At 43.4% G+C, this 20,994-nt stretch overlaps 1 protein-coding gene across 1 annotated transcript; it reads right to left on the bottom strand.

Moving 5' to 3' along the window:
* Positions 1-3,527: 3,527 nt before the first annotated feature.
* On the bottom strand, positions 3,528-7,545 carry LOC137533632 (serine protease inhibitor A3K-like). Its single transcript, XM_068254974.1, has 2 exons — positions 6,936-7,545; positions 3,528-3,802 (listed from the first exon to the last, which is right to left on the bottom strand). The coding sequence occupies exons 1-2, from the start codon at positions 7,543-7,545 to the stop codon at positions 3,528-3,530; spliced, it is 885 nt and encodes a 294-aa protein (XP_068111075.1).
* Between the last annotated feature and the right edge of the window lie 13,449 nt (positions 7,546-20,994).

The raw sequence follows: 20,994 nt of genomic DNA, 5'->3' as shown, positions 1-20,994 counted from the left end.
CCCAGCAAGCGCTCTAGGGGCTTGATTCACAAAAGCATGATCACTGCTATCACAGCAGTAATCACGCGATCTGCCGCGTGCGGCGGTTTGCTCGCGTAAAGGATTACTCTGAGTGATAAACGAATGAGTTATCACGCTTTTGTGAATTGAGCCCCAGGTGTGAACAAGCCCTGAGGGCTGGAACCCACAGGAGCGCTTTTGGCAGCGTTTTGGCAGCACTGCGATACGCTAGCAGTTTGCCAAAACGCTGCGCTAATGTTAATGGATGGGGCAACTTCCACAGGAGCGTTTGCGTTTCTCAGAAACGCAAACGCAGGACCTGCAGCATTTTGGGAGCGTTAGCGCTTCAATGTAAAGTATTGAACCGCTAGCGGAAACGCTCAGCAAAACCTAAACTGAGCGGTTTTGCTAGCGTTTTGCGGTTCAGCACACTGTAACAAAATGAAAAATAATTCACAGGACCAATCAGGATAAAAACGCAAAACGCAAAACGCTACACAACCGCTGAGCAAAAAAATACAATGTTGCAAAACACGACCAAAAACGCACATGAATCCGCTTGCAAACCGCTCAGACAAAACGCTAGCGGTTGCGTTTTGCGTTTGCTGATTTCAGTGTGTTCCAGGCCTAAAAGATTAATTGGTTTCAAAATCTGATTATCCTCATGTAAAGCTCCAGTTCTGCCGTGGTATATCTGGTTCCTGTGGAACACCGAATATCACCTAAAGTAGAATTTTCAGCTCATCCCAACTTGAAATTCTTGTACAGACATCATATTTTTTTAGAAGGATCCCTCAATAGTAAACTCCAAGAGTAGAAAACCACAGAAAAAATTCCCAAAATACAGCACCAAACCAACTATATTGGGTATTTTTTTCAGTAGTTTTCTATAATTGATCTATTACTCATTAGCACATCCTGCTCTATGTCAAGCCTCCCCCTATCTCCCACTTTGGAATATATGCCTAGATTGACCATTTATTTAATATTGATCATATATGGTGCTTATTTATTTTTTATGTTCAGTAAACTCAGAGACGTGGCCAAGTAGTGTACTATTTCACAAGTTTAATATCTCAGGATTCATCATACATTGTATATTCCCATATGCACATGGTCGGGACCTGTGGACTGAGTCTATTATAGCCAGAAGTTTACTATGTCAGAGTTATCTATTACGAGATTATGCTGTATCAGTACATACCTTAGCATAACAATGGCCTGTGCACTCAAAGCTCCCTTACTATGGAGGTAGCAACTTATATGACTGGCTTGCCAAGCTGGTATTTAGAAATTATTAAAGCGGAATATAACCCTGCATTTCAACTTTTCTCTAAAACATTATTTACAGTATATTATATGCAACCAGCATTTTTTTTTTACTAGACCAGCATTGGAAGGGTTACACACAGCTTTAAAGTTCCTGGAGATTTCTGCAGATGCATCCGAAGCTGACAAAGATACATTTTGTTTACATAAATGTATCTAAGTGTTGAATGTGACTCACTCTCTCTGACTGAGAAGGAGCTGGAGGACAGCCAAAGAGTGTGTAACATTTCTCAATAGATACATATAACTAAATAGAATGTAACAATCTGAACTTCTGCATATCTCTCCCGGAACCTTAAACCTCTGTGTTTAACCCTTCCAATGCTGGTCTAGTAAAAAAAAATGCTTTTTGCATATAATATGCTGTAAATAATGTTTTAGAGCAAAGTTGAAATGCAGGGTTATATTCTGCTTTAACCACAAAAAATACCACTGGATTGGTGGGTATAAACTTGGGTTATTCCATTGGATATAAACTCAGCAGAATGAATAAAAAGATTGGATATAGATTAAATATGCTGATGTTTTAGAAAGTATACTAGTTTTTACTTTAACCACTTCAGCCCTCAGTCGTTTTCACTTTATGCATCCGAGCAATGTTCACCTCCCATTCATTAGCCTATAACTTTATCACTACTTATCACAATGAACTGATCTATATCTTGTTTTTTCCGCCACCAATTAGGCTTTCTGTGGGTGGTATATTTTGCTAAGAGCCACTTTACTGTAAATGCATTTTAACAGGAAGAATAAGAAAAAAAATGGAAAAAATTAATTTTTTCTCAGTTTTCAGCCATTATAGTTTTAAAATAATACATGCCTCCATAATTAAAACCCATGTATTGTATTTGCCCATATGTCCCGGTTATTACACCGTTAAAATTATGTCCCTATCACAATGTATGGCGACAATATTTTCTATGGAAATAAAGGTGCATTTTTTCCGTTTTGCATCTATCACTATTTACAAGCTTATACTAAAAAAAAAAATAGAAATATTTAATCTTTACATTAATACTTAAAAAGTTTAGACCCTTAGGTAAATATTTACACGTTTTTTTTTTTTTTTAATTGTAATTTTTTTTTTTTATATTAAACATTTTATTTGGGTATTTTTGGGAGGGTGGGATGTAAACAGTAGTTTTATAATGTAAATGTGTGTTGAGTTTAATTTTTTTTACTTTTAGTTGTAGTTTTACTTTTTGGCCACAAGATGGCGGCCATGAGTTTGTTCACAGGACGTCACTCTAAAAGTAACATACGCTTAGAGAGACGCATGGGGGACGCAACAGCCAGAAAAAGCGAAGCTCCCGAGAGAAGCTGTCGCTTTTTCTGCGGGGGAGAGGAATCAGTGATCGGGCACCATAGCCCGATTCACTGATTGCCTGGGTAACGAACCGCGGGCCGGGAGCGCGTGTGTGCACAAGTTTGCCAAAAATTACGAATTACGATTGTGCACTGTAATTGCAAATTAGGATGCACTCTTGGCTCTTACTTTTAAGTAAGCTGGTACCTATTCAGTAAGGAGTCTTTGTCCAAGTCTCCCTAACACTACAGTGTGCACTTGACAAACTTGTGGTCTTAAACAGGAACTCCAGTGAAAATAATGTAATAAAAAAGTGCTTCATTTATACAATAATTATGTATAAATGATTTAGTCAGTGTTTGCCAATGGTAAAATCTTTTAAATCCCTGATTTACATTCTGACATTTATCACATGGTGACATTTTTACTGTTGGCAGGTGATGTAGCTGCCGCACGCTTTTTTGGCAGTTGGAAACAGCTGTAAACAGCTATTTCCCACAATGCAGTAAGGTTCACAGACAGGAAACTGCCAGGAGTACCACGGTCCTCAGGGTTTCTAGTGGGAAGGGTTTCACCACAATATCAGTTATACAGCGCCCCCTGATGGTCTGTTTGTGAAAAGGAATAGATTTCTCATGTAAAAGGGGGTATCAGCTACTGATTGGGATAAAGTTCAATTCTTGATCGGAGTTTCTCTTTAAAAGTAACACCATAGTGTGGTCTACTGAGAGTGCTTTAGTGACTGCAGCTCTCAAGTGCTTTGCGTTCAACAGGATGTTAGAATTATTAACGTAGAACTATACAGGTGAAACACTGGAGAGGGGTCAGACTGCTCAAGCAAAGATGGGCAGGTCTTTCATCTCATATCAGGCTTGGAGATCAGAGAAGGGTTTTACATTGGTTTAATCTCTTCAAACCACTGCCGTATAGAGTAATTCTTGAGAGCTTCCAACACATCTTGCAATCTTCCAGGATTTGGTATGATGAAGAAGGCTGAGAAATGTCCTACATATGGAACCTCAACCAATGTACATCCCACCTCCCTTATGTTGGCCATACGATAGATACCATCTCTGGTCATCATTGGCACTCTGACAACCGTTTTATTGTCCACATGAAAGTCAGCATAATGTGTACGCCTCTTGTCAAAGGCATCCTTCCATTTACCTGAAATGAATATCAAAATATCTGTCAGCAATTAGCATTCATCTTAATAGGGATGATCAAAAGTGCTTAATTCCGAATTCGGTAAATACCAAATTTCACATTCCGATATTCGAAATTCATTTTCCATTGAAGTTCCCTGGTTAATAACAAAGCCCCCTTGCATGCTCTTGTCACCATATTTGCCACTTATGTTAAGAAGATTTGTAGGAACATGGCAAAAAAAAAAAAAACGTTTTGTGGAAAGATCGTGTAGTTTTTGAGAAAATCTATTCTTAAAGAGAAACTCCGACCAAGAACTGAACTTTTTCCCAATCAGTAGCTGATACCCCCTTTTACATGAGAAATCTATTCCTTTTCACAAACAGACCATCAGGGGGTGCTTTATGACTGATATTGTGGTGAAACCCCTCCCACAAGAAACTCTGAGTACCGTGGTACTCTTGGCAGTTTCCTGTCTGTGAACCTTGCTGCTTTGTGGGAAATAGCTGTTTACAGCTGTTTCCAACTGCCAAAAAGGCATGCAGCAGCTGCATCACCTGTCAGCAGTAAAAATGTCACCATGTGATAAATGTCAGAATATAAATTAGGGAGAGGAAACATTTTACAATGGGAACACTGACTAAATCATTTATACATTATTATTGTAAAAATGAAGCACTTTTTTATTACATTATTTTCACTGGAGTTCCTCTTTAAGTTTCATAGGAAAAATGTTTTCTTAAACTCTGTAAAATTACACTTTGTCGCAGACTCGCAGTGCACTGTACTACATACCGAGTTCCAAGTTTTGTATATACATTGTATACATTTTAAGAAAACGGAAAGTGTTGTGTCCCCCACTCCTAGGCCTCCTTAAGGTGATACTCAAGCAAACAAAAAATGTATTATCTAATGAATTGTATGTGTAGTACAGATAATTAGTAGAGTAATGAGTACAGCGCTGGTGTCTAGTGCAGCACTGTACAGAGGAGAGTCCTGTCCACTAGAGTTGCTCACAATATAATCCCATACATACGCTTATGCCTATGTATGCATCATGTAGTGTATGGATCGCAGTCAGGGCCAATTTAGGGGAGGGAGGGAAATATAATAGCATTTTTTATTTTTTTTTTAAAAACGTCTTTTTAAAATAATTTTTTAAAATCACAGCAACAATCAAATACCACCAAAAATTCTCTATTAGTAACAAAAAAAGGGGCTACAATTCATTTAGGTGCTAAGTTGTATGGCGGAACAATAATGGCGGAGCAAAGTGCTGAATTGTGAAAAAAGGCCTGTGGTCACTAGGGGAGTGTAAACCTCTCGTCCTCAAGAGGTTAAAGCGCACTGAAAGGAGGTACCACAGGTGTGGGAAGTGCTATTTGCCAGTAGGTTCTTTCTTTTCCATACATGTACATCACTATTGGAATACTGCAAGAGCAATATAAAGGGGAGACCCCAAGGGCAGTAGAATATCCTTGTATCATATTGGCAAGAATCACCAGCACATCTGACTAATGATTATGAGTTAAGAGAAGGGCCTAGAGGGTTAAGATTAGGCACCACCATGGGGGGTTAAGGTTAGGAACCATGGAGGTAGTTAAGGTTAGATACAACCATGGGAAGGTTAAAGGGGCACTACAGCAAAATTTAGGCTACTGGGATAACCCTAGTGGTATGTTTCTAATAGTAAGAGTAATTAGGTAGTGTATCTAGTTCCAAAAGTCGGCTTGATAGGATAATTTATTGCATCCTATTCTGGCATCATAGAGAGCAACCTCCTCCTCTGTTTAAGAGTGGGTCCACACTAGACCCAGTTGCAGGACGGACACTGCAGTCCGGATCAGGGGAAGATTAGGGGAAGTACCTCCGTACTGCAAACTGATGAAGGTGCATCAGTTTTGCATCAGTTTTGCATCAGTTTCCGTTCAGTTTTTCCCTGACAGAAAACGTCTCTATCATTAGGAAGGAGTGGGAGGATTTTTTTGGGCCAATCATAAAGCTCAGGCTATCCGTTTTCACATCAGTTTTTTGCCTGTGGAGCTGGAGATGCGTTTTCTCATTGCTTTTCACTACCCCTGCGTGTATCCGTGGTCCTGATCCGTTGCGTGAAAATGCAGCAGGTCCGGACCTTCCGTTCAGGTTTTGAAAACGGGTCCCCGCAAACGCAGACGGATCCGTTTTTTACTTGGGTGAGGCTGGCTGCTATTTTAAACATTAGTATCCAGGACTCCGTTTTTCATCAGGTTTGAAAAACGCAGCCACGGATACGTTTCCGGACCTAGTGTGGACCAGCTCTAACTGTAAGCTATGTCTCTCCTCTCCATGTGTGTGATGAAAGCCTGTTCTGAAAGCAGGCTTGTCATCAGCAAATAGTATGGATATCTTAGGTAAATAAACACAAAGCTTCTAATTTATTTACCTAAGATGTCTGTACTTACTGTTGAAGGAGCAACCATTACAGAACAAGCTTTTATCTCACGCACGTTTGGAGAGGAGAGAATAAGCTGTTATAGCTGAGTTGCACAGAGAAGGACGTCGCTTCTCTCTATGTGAAGGTCAGGATCTGTAAGAGATGCTATAAATGATCCTATGCAGCCAACATTTGTATCCAAATACACTAACATATGTGTGTTCCTGTTACTATTTGAAACATGCTACTAAGGTTATCCCAGTAGCCTAAATTTAGCTGTAGTTAAGGTTAAGCACCACGGGGGGTTAGTGTTTGGCATCAGTAGAGGAAGGGTTTTGTGAGAGTAGGGTTAGGCTAGGTCATAGTATAATATCAGTTAAGATTACAGATATATTACTATCGGAAATAAATAGTAGAATATCGGTAATTCAACCAATATACTGGCTTCATCCGGCACCCCTTTTTACTGGACACTTTTTTTACATGTGGGCCTAAAAAGTAGTTAAATAAAGTAATATCAGATACTGTATATTCTGTGTATTTCCTTGCTTGCTATTTCCTGTGAGAAAACTCTGAATAAAAAGTAATTGAATAGGGGCTCCTGTCAGCAAGAGTTTTCATCAGCAGCTGAAGAAATTACTTTGTAAAAACTGTGCAATTAATTGGTTCCCTTATAATGACATTTTCAGACAGAGTTGAATAAGCTCACCTTATCTTTTGTTCGAGACACTCATAACTTACCCTGGAAGTAGAAGGTGTTGAGGGCAACTGCAACAGTTTGTGGGTCAACACTGTCCAGCAAGTGTTTGACCATTCCCTTGGTTTTCTTCTCCACGTAGCTGTTGATCTGGTTCTTGGCTTCCACTGGTTTGTGAAAATCTGTAAGAATAGCTTCTGCCTGATAATCCTTCAGCGCCTTTAAAAATGTCTCCAGAAACGTTGTGTTCTTTTCAGCAAACAGTACGTTGACAATGCTCAGCACGTGGTCGCCATTAGCTTGGGTAAGCATTTGAAGAAGACGCTTGTAGCCTCTGCGAACATTGCTTTCTGCATTAGAAGATGTATTAAAGCAAAGCCCTTCAAGGATCTCCCTCTGTGTCTGACACTTGGCACCAGCAGAGATCATGCTAAATAAGGAAACACTTAATGGAGAACAGAATATGTTTTGGTTTGGATGTTCGTTAGTTAGGTGAGTTAAAAATTTATATGCAAATTTCTTACTGCCTTCTGAAATCATCTGGAGAAGGTGATCATCACTCTCATGTTTCTTGTTTTCGTAGCTGTTTGAGCCACCAAAGGCCACCTTACAAAGCAGAGCTTGCGTCAACCACACAAACAAAAAGACCCTCATGATTCTGGAATAAATGAAAGGTTGCAAGTTATAAAAACCTAAAACATATTTTAGAATGGAAGACAAAAATAAGGGAACAGTGAATTTAGGTTAGTTTTAACCACTTCAGCCTACAGTGTTGTTAACTTTATGCATCCGAGCAACTTTCACCTCCCATTCATTCGCCAATAACTTTATCACTACTTATCACACTGAAATGATCTATATCTTGTTTTTTCCGCCACCATTTAGACTTTCTTTGGGTGGTACATTTTGCTAAGAATTATTTTATTCTAAATCCATTTTAACAGGAAGATTAAGAAATAAATGGAAAAAAATTCATTATTTCTCAGATTTTGGCCATTATAGTTTGAAATTAATACATGCTACTGTAATTAAAACCAATGTAATTTATTTGCCCATTTGTCCCGCTCATTACACCATTTAAATTATGTCCCTATCACAATGTATGGTGCCGATATTTTATTTGAAAATAAAGGTGCATTTTTTTCATTTGTGTCCAACACTATTTACAAGCCTATAATTTAAAAAATTATGTTAATATACTTATTTGACACACATATGTAAAAAGTTCAGACCCTTTCGTAACTATTTATGTTGTTTTTGTTTTTTTAATTGTAATTTTTTTTTTATTAAAACATTTATTTGGGTAATTTTTAGTGTGGGAGGTAAACAGCTAATTTTAAATGTAAAACAATGTATTTATTTAATAAAAAATGGATGTGGGTGTAGTTTTACTATTTGGCCACAAGATGTCAAAAGTCCTGGAAGCGATCGCTTCCGGGAACTAGAAATAAGAAAGACTTATATTCCCATTCATCGATCTGTGGGCTAATGGCAGGCACCGGGAGCACGCGCCGTAGCACGCGCGATTGCATGCCTCTGGCAGCCACAGCAGCACAGCCTATCTGGACAAACATATTCGCCCAGATAGGCTCAGGTGGTTAAGGATACGTTGGAAGTTGGGGTGTCTTGGCATCCTAAAGGAAAAAGACACAGAGACAACGGGAGTAATGGTGCTCGTAAAGGGTCATTTAGGGTTACACACAATTTTGCATGATTTTTTGCATTTACCCATTGCGTAGTTGCGATTACGTTATGCACAGAATACTACATTTGTGAATTGTAATTATGCCAGTGTATGTGCAGCTATTAGTTAAATATTAAGGGCTCATTTCCACTATCGCGAATCCAACGCATGCGGATTCGCACGTGGTATGCAAGTGGATGGGCCTGTTTCCACTGTTGCGTTGGTGATGTGCGTTTTTTTCAGCGGTGAAAAAACGCACAAAAGAGCCAACGATTTCGCCTGAGAGTGGAATGCATGCGAATCGCATGCAATGTATTTAATAGGGAAATCGCATGCGTTTTCCCCATGCGTTTTTTGCCGCGAATTCGCATGCGAATTCGCATAGGTACGATGTAAATTCACACAGGCAGTGACATGGTTAAAATCGCATATACCCTCACCTATGCGAATTCGCATGCGAATTCGCGGCAAAAAACGCATGGGGAATCGCATCCGCATGCTATTTTATCAGCGGTGGAATCCAGGCGATTCCGCACCGCAACAGTGGAAACGAGCCCTTTTTTCATATTTGAAAAAAAGAATTGCATCCGTCAGCTAGTGTACTGCATATGTGTGGTTATTAGTTAAAAATTCTATGTGAAAAATGCGTTTATATGCGAAAAAAAATGTGCGTAATTAACAAAAACAAAATTTTGCATGAATTATACTAACATGCATAATTATGGTTAGGGATTATGTTACGTTGCAAATTTTTGTACGTGTAATTAGAAAATTTCACATTACGATTATGATGCATAATTACGCATAGGCATAATTTCTGCCCACCACTAAACAGGAGCCCAGATAGAGTAGTACGTTCTTTTTAAAAATGATCCCTTGGTTTTCTTCTCCACGTAGCTGTTGATCTGGTTCTTGGCTTCTGCTGGTTTGTGAAAATCTGTAAGAGCAGCTTCTGCCTGATAATCCTTCAGCGCCTTTAAAAATGTCTCCAGAAACGTTGTGTTAATTGAGTTATCTATATTCCATTCAATTACGGACTACTCACAAGGGTTGCAACAAGGGCAACCAACTACTTGAATCAGGTGGAGACAATAAACCGGACTCCACACGGGGTGTCCACAACAGACTGGATACGGTCGCTCTCCTTGGTAAAAAGTATTTTTTATCACAATGGTGTCCACCATGTGAAACCAGAAGGCTCCCCTCCAACCGCTATGGGATGGGGGGTGTATGCACACAATAGGGATAAAACTGAGATAAAACTGGGTTAAAAACAATAATACAAATGAAAAAGGTTGAGAATTCGTACCTCAAATAAGACCTCAAACTTTTTTCATTTTAAGTATTGTTTTTAAAGAGACACTGATAGTCAGCAGGGGCATGTGTGCCCCTTCTAAAACGCCGCTATCCCTCGGCTAAACGAGGGTCCCTGACCCCCCAACCCGCTCCCCCTGCAAAATCTAAGACCAACTTGGTCGTAGATTTTGCTGCTCTTGAGGCAGGGCTAACGGCTGCAGCCCTGCCTCTCAGCGCCGTCTATCAGCGGCGCATCGCCGCCTTTCCCCCGCCTCTCTCAGCGAAGGAAGACTGAGAGGGGCGGGGGAGAGGCGGAGATACGCGCTGACAGACGCGTGTGAGGCAGGGCTGAAGCGGTTAGCCCTGCCTTAATCTGGAAGAGGAGATGCGCTGCTCGAAGGGGTTTTCCGGGGGTAAGGGACCCCCGTTTAGCCGCGGGATAGCGGCGTTTTAGCAGGGGCACACATGCCCCTGCTATCTATGAGGTCTGAAGCGAGATTCTCGCTTCAGACTCTCTTTAACTCACTTTTATCTCAACCTGGGCGCCTCTTTATCCCTGTTGTGCACTTCAAGGATAAGTGTACTTCTAAAGTAACTGTTTGAATACTGCATACTTCCCCTCCTCTTGTCACCCCCCTCCCCCCCCATTCCTTTAGATTGTAAGCTCACAAGGACAGGGCTCTCTCACTCTTTTGTGTCTTGGAACTTTATTAATGAAATAGCTTGCCCTCTGTTATACATTTTATTCATCATGTTACATCTGTCATTGTAATCAGCAGTTCTGTATATTGTACCGGTGTCCATATTTGATGTCTATCATTGTCTGTATCATTACGTACCCCTTGTGTGTTTTTCTACTTTGTACAGCGCCACGGAATATGTTGACGCTTAAATAAATATTAACTCATTTGTTCACACTGCCGGAGCCAAAGGCCTCCTCCCTGACAGATATCCTCTCAGCCTCACCCTACACATAGTCAGATATTGTCCAAAGCACTGGAAGATATAAGCACCACCTAATAGAGAAGTACATCAAGGGTAATGGTAACTAAACCAATACAGGTGAAACTCAAAAAATTAGAATATTGTGCAAAAGTCCATCTATTTCAGAAAATTAACTTAAAAGGTGAAACTAATATATGAAATAGACGCACTGGCCCATATGCAATTCCCTTTTTCTCCTGAGTTTTCTCCTCGGTTATATTTCACAACTTGTCAATAAAATAATTTTTAAACCACCAACACGCAAGAAAATACTCAAAATAATTGGGATAGTACTTTTTCACCTACTTTTCAATTCATTTTAAATTGCAGTGTGCTGAAAAATAATGCACAAGATTAAATATAATCTCCTGCCTAGGAGAAATCTCAGGAGAAAAAAGGTTAATTGCATATGGGCCCTTACATGCAAAGCGAGATATTTCAAGGCCCATATGCTATTCACCTTTTCTCCTAGGTGATATTTTGACACCTTGGGCCATATGCAATTCACTTTTTCACCTGAGTTTTCTCCTAAGAGATAATTTTTCATTTTCAATTTAAAATAACTTTTTAGCACTTTTCAACTAAAAAAGTATCAAAAAGTAGGTGAAAAGGTACTATCAAAATTATTTTGAGCATTTTCCTGCTTTCTGGTGGCTTAAAAGGCATTTTACTGACAAGTTTAAAAATGTCAACTTGGAGAAAACTAAGGAGGAAAAGTGAATTGCATATGGGCCCTTGTCATAAAATGCATGTTTAACCACCCACAAGCAAGAAGACACTCAAAATAATTTTATTAGTGCTTTTTCACCAACATTTGGGTGCTTTTTCAATTGTAAAATGCTGAAAGGTTATTTTAAAGGACTTACGAGGTGAAATGTTAAAAAAAGTTCAGTACCTGTGTCTATTTTGTATCCACGGAGGACGCCATCCGCGCCCTCCGTTTACTTTCGCTGGGTCCCTGCTCTGTTTCCAGCCCCCAGTCGGCTCCCGACCCCACTGCCTGGGTCGGGCTCTCATTCTACAAGTAAAATGGCCGCCGGAGCTTGCCGCAGCTGCGCAGTCCGCATAGACGTGAGTGCGCACAGGAGACAGCCTGTAGCGAGGGCGCAGTGGGAGGAGCCCTAGAGCTGCGCAGTCGCACTTGCGTCAAGCTCTGGCGGCCACTTTACTTATGGAACGAGAGCCCGACCCGGGCGGTGGGGTCGGGAGCTGACCGGGGACGATAGCAGAGTGGGGACCCAGCAGAATTAAACGGAGGGCGCAGATGGCGTCCTCCGTGGATACAAAATAGACACAGGTATTGAACTTTTTTTAAACATTTCACATCGTAAGTCCTTTAAAGAGAAGATGAAAATTATCTCCTAGGAGATAACTCAGGAGAAAAAGTTAATTGCATATGGGCCTTAAATTTACTTATTATAATTTTGATGATTATGACTTAAAACCACAAAATTAAAATTTAGTTTAGTGCTTGTTTATTCTTTGTACTCCATGAGGTTAATTCACGAAATCACGCGTTAAAAAATCGCAAAAAATGCTAGCGCACCAAAAACACAGTAAAAACGCATTAACCTAATGCGAACGCACCTGCTGAAAATGACAGAAAACACGTTATGTTATATGAGAACTTAGCCTCAATGTTTTGTCTATAATATGTTTAAATGCATGTTGGGCCCAATCCAATTTACTTTTTCCCCTGAGTTTTCCTAGGAGTTCATTTTTCATCTTTTGTTAAAAAAAATTTCTCAGCACCCTGTTATTGAAAAAGTACAAAACAGTAGGCAGGGACGGATCTCTGGAAAGGCCACAAAGGCCATGGCCTAGAGCGCTAAAAAGCAGAAGGATAAAAGGGCGGCAGGACCTGGAGAGAGATAAGAGGCTGCATGTCAAACTAAATCATTTTTCCTGCTCCGAAGCCACTACGCTTTGCTGCACACAGTCCGAATTCCAGAGCTCCGTGCATCTCCCTCACTTCCTGGTGTGCGATGAGACAGTGCCAGTGCTGGGCCGAAATTACGCATGAGCGTAATTACGCATCGTAATTCAATGCAAAATTATGCGTAAGCGCTACGCGTAACTCACGGTCTTACGCGTAATTATTTATGTGTAAGCCGTAAAGCGGTATCGTAATTACGCTGTCTACCGTAATTGCTAGGTATAATTTTACGATGACTTACGCGTAATTTTACGCGTAATTACTAACGTACAACTCCCCTTTTCTAAGAGTAGCCAATCAGTCGACATCCTAAGCAACCAATAGTATCTTCTCCCGCCCTTCAGTATATAAGCGTACGTTTTGACGCATACGAATGATGTGTACGCAATAGCTGTCACATTGACGGCTATTGCATACACATCGTCCGTATGTGTCAAAAAGTACGCATTAAAGCCAATGGGTACCAATTTAAAAATAAAAAAGTCAGATACTTTCCTAAGGAGAGGGAAGGCTCGGTCCTAATGAGCCTTCCCTCTCCTCTCCCGGTGCCTTCGGTGCTGCGCTGGCTCCCCCGTTCACGTCCGCCGCCGCAGGGACTTCGGAGATCTTCGGGAGCACTCGGGCTCCCTACTATGTACGCGCAAGTGTGTCATAGAGGGCGCTCGCGCATCCTTAGTATGGAGCGGCCCGTCTTCGGGAGCCCGAGTGCTCCCGAAGGCTTCCAAAAGCTCCCTTCGCCTGCGGAAGTGGCAGTATTTGACCGAACTGGTCTAATACTGCTACGGGGGATCCTGTGTGGGACCGGGCACCGGGAGAGGAGAGGGAAGGCTCATTAGGACAGAGCCTTCCCTCTCCTTAGGTGAGTATCTGACTTTTTTATATTTAAATGGGTAAACATTCACTTTAATGGGTATTACGGCACTACGCGTAACATCGTAACGTAAGCGCCTACATTACGGTATCCTTACGCGTAACTGCGTAAGTTAACGAGTAATTACAGTGATGAACCGTAGATAATTTCCTACGCCGTAACCGTAATTGCATAATGCGTAATATTGTAAAATTACGCGTAATGATCCGTAAGCATAGATTTTTCCATTACGACCAGCACTGGACAGTGCTGTCTCCAGGAACATACAAGCTTCAGTTTAGTGTCAGGGTTGTAGAGAAGCCTGGTTCACCATGTGCTCGCTGGTTAATCCGTGACTCTGGTTCTAGACAAAATTTCTGATCTGGTAAGGTAAACATTTTAATAGAATTATCAGCTCCACTTTACAACTCAAGTGTATTGCTGGTCAGACTCTGTTAATGACTTGAGCCATTCCTTCAGTCTCTACCCCCTGGACTGTAAATCTTATGCTAGGTACACACCATACAATCTTCTGTTAGATTTTCTGCTGGGTGCACACTATGAGATTTTATGGTCGATTTACTGTCAGATCGATTATTTCTAACATGTCCGATTTGCTTTCTGATCGATCTCTGAGCATTTTCCGATCGATTACCTATTAAGTTAACGGAAATCGATTGGAAAATGCCCGGAAATCGATGGGAAAGCAAATCGGACACGTTGGAAATAATCGATCTGACAGTAAATCGACCATAAAATCTCATGGTGTGTACCCAGCATTTACCTGGCAAATAGATAATTTCCAACATATTGGAAATTATCTATCTAACCATCTATCTGCCGAACAATTAGGCATTGTTCTACTCAGCAGGAGAGAACCAGAAGACAATGCACCAGAGATAATGACCAGTCTCTACCAGTACTTTACAGAAAATAATCTAACAGGAAATCTAACAGAAAAATCTAACTGAAAAATCTAACAGAAAATTGTATGGTGTGTACTAGGCATTAAACAGAAAGAGATAAGGGGCCATATGCAATTCACTTTTTCACCTAAATTTTCTCCAAGGTGATATTTTCAAATTTGTCAATAAAATGTCTTTTAAACCATCTGCAGACAAACAAATACTCAAAATAATTTTTATAGTACTTTTTCACCTACTTTTTGATACTTTTTCAATTGCAGAGTGCTGAAAAATTATTTTAAATAGAAGATGAAAAATTATCTCCTAGGAGAAAACACAGGTGAAAAGGGAATTGCATACGGGCCAAGGGTTTTTTTTTCCCCTGGAGAAATTTATGGCAGCCCCTTCTAAGCTGAATCTTAACCCCTTGCTGGCACATTTTAAAGGTAGCAGTACTACAGTAGTACGAGATAAATAACTTCTCTATAAATATCATTGCAAATGTACTGACATTGTTGTACACAATTTGTGCCTCGTTGGCAAACAGTAAAAACAAAAAAAAATCTGTGAAAGAATCAGTAAAATAAATATAGAAAATAAATGCAACTGGTCTCTAATTGCAGAAGAGCAGAGAGGGAGATGAACCCTGCTCTGTTACTTCAGGCCTGGTACACACCAGGCAATTTCCCATGAGATAGACGGGTTGAATCGATTATTTCTGACAAGTCCAATCTGATTTCTGATCGTTTTTCTAATCAACTTTGTATAAGTGATCGGACAGTCGATTCAAACCATCTATCTGGTGCATACCAGGCATTAGGGACTCACTGCCCTGACAAAAAAAAAAACAATCATTCATCATTTTTCAGAGAGAAAACATTCACGGGTCAGTAAAACAGGCATTTTCACCTGCACACCAGTGGACACTAGTCAGGGTGTTGGCCAGAATGCTATTGAGAAGTTGGGGGGGGGGGGAGGCGGTAGGTTTTTGCCATCGGGCCTTGGGCGCTGAAAAGTACAAATCCGGCCCTGACAGTAGGTGTTGGTAGTAGTGTAGTAGGCAGGAGCGTTACACTAGACCCTGCAAAGGGCCCAGAAGCCACAGGAGACCCCGTCCTGACAGACTGACAACTAAGGGCAAGGAGAGAAAAAACTTCCTGCTCTGTTGTTCTAATGACTGCATCTGCTCAGTCACTGATAAGGAATAATACAAAGTTTTGCAGACAAAGATTTGTAGACAGACCCTATTCAGTGTGCAGCAGGCTCTTGTGTACAGCCTGTTCTACCTCCAGCCTTTCTACCCCTCCCCAAGTGCCGTGTCCTGTAGTGATGCTTGAGGAGTCTGGACAGTGTGAGAAGGTGGGAGGGGGCCCCATCCAAAGTTTTGCAGGGGGCCCCCGTGATTTCTAGTTATGCCCCTGGTAGTAGGAGTATTTTCCTGCTTGCTGGTAGTGTTGGGCGAACAGTGTTCGCCACTGTTTGGGTTCTGCAGAACATCACCCTGTTCGGGTGATGTTCGAGTTCGGCCGAACACCTGATGGTGTTCGGCAAAACCGTTCGGCCACATGGCCGAACTAAGAGCGCATGGCCGAACGTTCCCTGAATGTTCGGCTAGCGCTGTGATTGGCCGAACGGGTCACGTGGTTCGGACCCGAACGCGCTCTGATTGGCTGAACTGTCACGTGATTCGGGCAAATAAATACACTAACCACATCATATCTCCGCCATTTGTCTGTGGGTTTAGCTTTGGTAGGCAGGCAGGGTAGTTCGCGCTCCAGCCACGCTAGCCAGGGTCCCCCCAGTCATTGTGTGTCGCTGCTGGGAACAGTAGTACACCGCTCGCTCAGCCACACTATATAGCATTGTGTTTACTGCCACTCTGTGTACCTCGCTCAGCCACACTATATAGCATTGTGTTTACTGCCACTCTGTGTCTGCTGGGAACAGTAGTACACTGCTCGCTCAGCCACACTATATAGCATTGTGTTTACTGCCACTCTGTGTACCTCGCTCAGCCACACTATATAGCATTGTGTTTACTGCCACTCTGTGTCTGCTGGGAACAGTAGTACACTGCTCGCTCAGCCACACTATATAGCATTGTGTTTACTGCCACTCTGTGTACCTCCCTCAGCCACACTATATAACATTGTGTTTACTGCCACTCTGTGTCTGCTGGGAACAGTAGTACATCGCTCGCTCAGCCACACTATATAGCATTGTGTTTACTGCCACTCTGTGTACCTCGCTCAGCCACACTATATAGCATTGTGTTTACTGCCACTCTGTGTCTGCTGGGAACAGTAGTACACCGCTCGCTCAGCCACACTATATAGCATTGTGTTTACTGCCACTCTGCGTACCTCGCTCAGCCACACTATATAGCATTGTGTTTACTGCCACTCTGTGTCTGCTGGGAACAGTAGTACACCGCTCGCTCAGCCACACTATATAGCATTGTGTTTACTGCCACTCTGTGTACCTCGCTCAGCCACACTATATAGCATTGTGTTTACTGCCACTCTGTGTCTGCTGGGAACAGTAGTACACTGCTCGCTCAGCCACACTATGTAGCATTGTGTTTACTGCCACTCTGTGTACCTCGCTCAGCCACACTATATAGCATTGTGTTTACTGCCACTCTGTGTCTGCTGGGAACAGTAGTACACTGCTCGCTCAGCCACACTATATAGCATTGTGTTTACTGCCACTCTGTGTACCTCGCTCAGCCACACTATATAGCATTGTGTTTACTGCCACTCTGTGTCTGCTGGGAACAGTAGTACACCGCTCGCTCAGCCACACTATATAGCATTGTGTTTACTGCCACTCTGTGTACCTTGCTCAGCCACACTTTATAGCATTGTGTTTACTGCCACTCTGTGTCTGCTGGGAACAGTAGTACACTGCTCGCTCAGCCACACTATATAGCATTGTGTTTACTGCCACTCTGTGTACCTCGCTCAGCCACACTATATAGCATTGTGTTTACTGCCACTCTGTGTCTGCTGGGAACAGTAGTACACCGCTCGCTCAGCCACACTATATAGCATTGTGTTTACTGCCACTCTGTGTACCTCGCTCAGCCACACTATATAGCATTGTGTTTACTGCCACTTTGTGTCTGCTGGGAACAGTAGTACACCGCTCGCTCAGCCACACTATATAGCATTGTGTTTACTGCCACTCTGTGTACCTCGCTCAGCCACACTATATAGCATTGTGTTTACTGCCACTCTGTGTCTGCTGGGAACAGTAGTACACTGCTCGCTCAGCCACACTATATAGCATTGTGTTTACTGCCATTCTGTGTACCTCGCTCAGCCACACTACATAACATTGTGTTTACTGCCACTCTGTGTCTGCTGGGAACAGTAGTACACTGCTCGCTCAGCCACACTATATAGCATTGTGTTTACTGCCACTCTGTGTACCTCGCTCAGCCACACTATATAGCATTGTGTTTACTGCCACTTTGTGTCTGCTGGGAACAGTAGTACACCGCTCGCTCAGCCACACTATATAGCATTGTGTTTACTGCCACTCTGTGTACCTCGCTCAGCCACACTATATAGCATTGTGTTTACTGCCACTCTGTGTCTGCTGGGAACAGTAGTACACCGCTCGCTCAGCCACACTATATAGCATTGTGTTTATTGCCACTCTGTGTACACCGCTCACCCAGCACTATATAGCATTATTGTGTTTACTGCCACTCTGTGTCTGCTGGGAACAGTAGTACACCGCTCACCCGCCACTGTATAGCATTGTGCTTTGTGTCGCTGCTGGGAATAGTGGTACACCGCTCACCCACCACTGTATAGCATTGTGCTCTGTGTCACTGCTGGGAATAGTGGTACACCGCTCACCCACCACTGTATAGCATTTCTGTACTGCCACTGTACTGCTGCCAGTCAGCGTGTACTTTAAGGATAAGTGAAATGAGGAAGAAATCCGGTGAAAGAGGTAGGGGCAAGGGAAGAGGTGTTTCCCCTGACGGTTCACGTACAGGCCACAGGGGAGCACCCAAGAAAACCCACTCAATACCGCCCATGTTGTCCAGGACAACAACCCTCACAAATTCAAAAGAACAGGACCAGATAATTACTTGGATGACCTCTCAAGCGTCCAGCAGTGGGTTAAGCAGCACCAGCACATCACGCACGAGGTCCGAGTCCTCAGCCAGTTACAAGGAGCCAGTGGGCACAAAGCTGACACAACCGGCAGCGACACCACGCACACAGCTGCCAGATAACCAGTCCGATGAATTATCTCAGGACACAATGGGGTATTCGCAGAAGCTATTCCCAGCCCAACAAACTTCCACCTTTGAAAGGTCAATGGAGGAACAGCCAGAAATGTTGTGCCCGGATTCACAACCATTAACTGTGGGAAATGCACCGCGCTCTTTGAAACCCAAATCCCAGAGCAAGTTGGGCAGGAGGGGTTGCAATTGCAGGAGGTCGGCCGACAAGATCTGGAAGACGACGTTGGAGTGAGCTGCGCAGAGGTTGTTCTGGGGAGCTCTACTCCACGGCGGCGGCCCCCCACAATGACATATGACGAGTTTGAGGAGATGGAAGAGGAGGGTATGGACAATGTGGACATAGACCCAGATTTTGTTTGTGAACGAGAACATCGCCGTCGTAGCAGCAGCACAGATGAGTCTGTTGAAGAACCCACTGCTGCACGAGTTCGCCTTGTGCCACAAGGTAGGCGGCGCGCAATTTCAGGCACCACAAGCGTGGAAGTTCAAGTGAGAGGCAAAAGAGGCGCAAACAGAAATCGCCAGCAAGGCAGTTGCTCCAAAGTCTGGGCTTTCTTTGAAGACTGCACTGAGGATGGTACTATGGTGATTTGCAAGGTGTGCAAGACCCGCCTGAGCAGGGGGAAAAGTATTAACAACCTCTCCACCACCAGCATGAGCCGCCACATGCTATCCAAACATCCCACTCTGTGGGCAAACGCGGCAGGACAGGGTACCAGCAACACTGCCTCCCTTGGGGTCACCAGACTCACCACCAGACCCGCCTCAGCAGCAGCAGTAGCCCAGCCATTGCGTGGTTCACAACATTCACAAACATCAGACGACGCTGACACTGTCACTTTCCGGAGTAGTGCTCTTGAGGTCTCCCAGTGTTCATCAAACACAACAACCAACAGCCCTTCAGTGTGCAGCCCTACGGTTGTTGTCTGTCTCGGAGATGTTTGAGCGCAAGAGGAAATTGCCAGCAAATGACCCCCGGGCCGTGGCAGTAACAGCCAGCATAGCCAAGCTTCTGGCCTGCGAAATGCTGCCATATCGAGTGGTGGAGACAAACAGCTTCAAGGGCATGATGTCAGTGGCCATCCCACGTTACGTGGTTCCCAGCCGCTACCACTTTGCGCGCTCTGCAGTGCCTGAGTTGCATGAGCACGTGGTCAGCAAAATAACCCGAAGCTTGAAGAATGCCGTTGCCTGCAAGGTTCACCTCACCACTGACACCTGGACGAGTGTGTTCGGCTAGGGTCGATACATCTCCCTTACCGCGCACTGGGTGAACCTTGTGGAGCCTGGCAGCGATTCCTCACCTGCTACGGCGCGGGTGTTGCCCACGCCGCAAACAGCTGCACCGCCGTCCCTCCCACTGGATAACAACAGCAGCACCTACCTCTCTGACTCCTTCTCCTCCAACGCATCTCAAAGCTGTACCTCATCCGGAAACGCTAACCCAGCAGCAGTAGGATCGTGGAAGCAGTGCAGCACAGCTGTTGGCATGCGTCAGCAAGCGTTGCTGAAGCTGATCTGCCTTGGGGATAAGCAGCACACAGGGGAGGAAATTTGGAGGGGAATAAAAGAACAGAAGGATTTGTGGCTGGCACCGCTGGACCTGAAACCGGGCATGGTTGTGTGTGATAATGGGAGTAATCTCATTCGCGCTTTAAGGTTGGCTAAGCTGACACACATCCCTTGCCTGGCGCACGTGATGAACCTAATAGTTCAGCGGTTCCTGAGGACATACCCAGGCGTGGCCGATCTTCTGTTGAAGGTGCGACGAGTGGCCAAACATTGTAGAAATTCCAGTACTGCTTCGGGGGCACTCGTCAAGATGCAGGAGCGCTTCAATCTCCCCCCACCATCGCTTGCTGTGTGATGTCCCTACGCGCTGGAATTCTACGCTGCACATGCTAGCCCGCTTTTGCGAGCAGAAGAGTGCAGTGGTCCAGTACATGACGGCGCAGTACCGAGGCACATCCGGACAGCTGCCAAGCTTCTGTGGATCCGATTGGGCCAACATGTTGGACCTCTGCCAAGTCCTCCAAAATTTTGAGCAATCCACGTTGCTTGTGAGCAGTGACAACTCTTCAGTCAGCATTACCATACCACTGCTGTGTTTACTGAAGAGGTCAATGTTGAAAATCAAGGAAACAGCTGTCATGATGCAACTGGGGGAATCTGAAGGAGAAA

This window comes from Hyperolius riggenbachi, chromosome 9 (genome assembly GCF_040937935.1).
Source record: "Hyperolius riggenbachi isolate aHypRig1 chromosome 9, aHypRig1.pri, whole genome shotgun sequence".
In the NCBI taxonomy this organism is placed as follows: domain Eukaryota; kingdom Metazoa; phylum Chordata; class Amphibia; order Anura; family Hyperoliidae; genus Hyperolius; species Hyperolius riggenbachi.
This window is presented reverse-complemented; position numbering and strand designations above follow the sequence as displayed.

Excerpts from the sequence above, each read along its gene's own strand:
- LOC137533632 (XM_068254974.1), bottom strand. The coding sequence starts at position 7,545 with ATGAGGGTCTTTTTGTTTGTGTGGTTGACGCAAGCTCTGCTTTGTAAG. Across the intron at positions 3,803-6,935 it reads CAACACCTTCTACTTCCAGG|GTAAATGGAAGGATGCCTTT; the intron begins GTAAGTTATGAG and ends TATTCATTTCAG.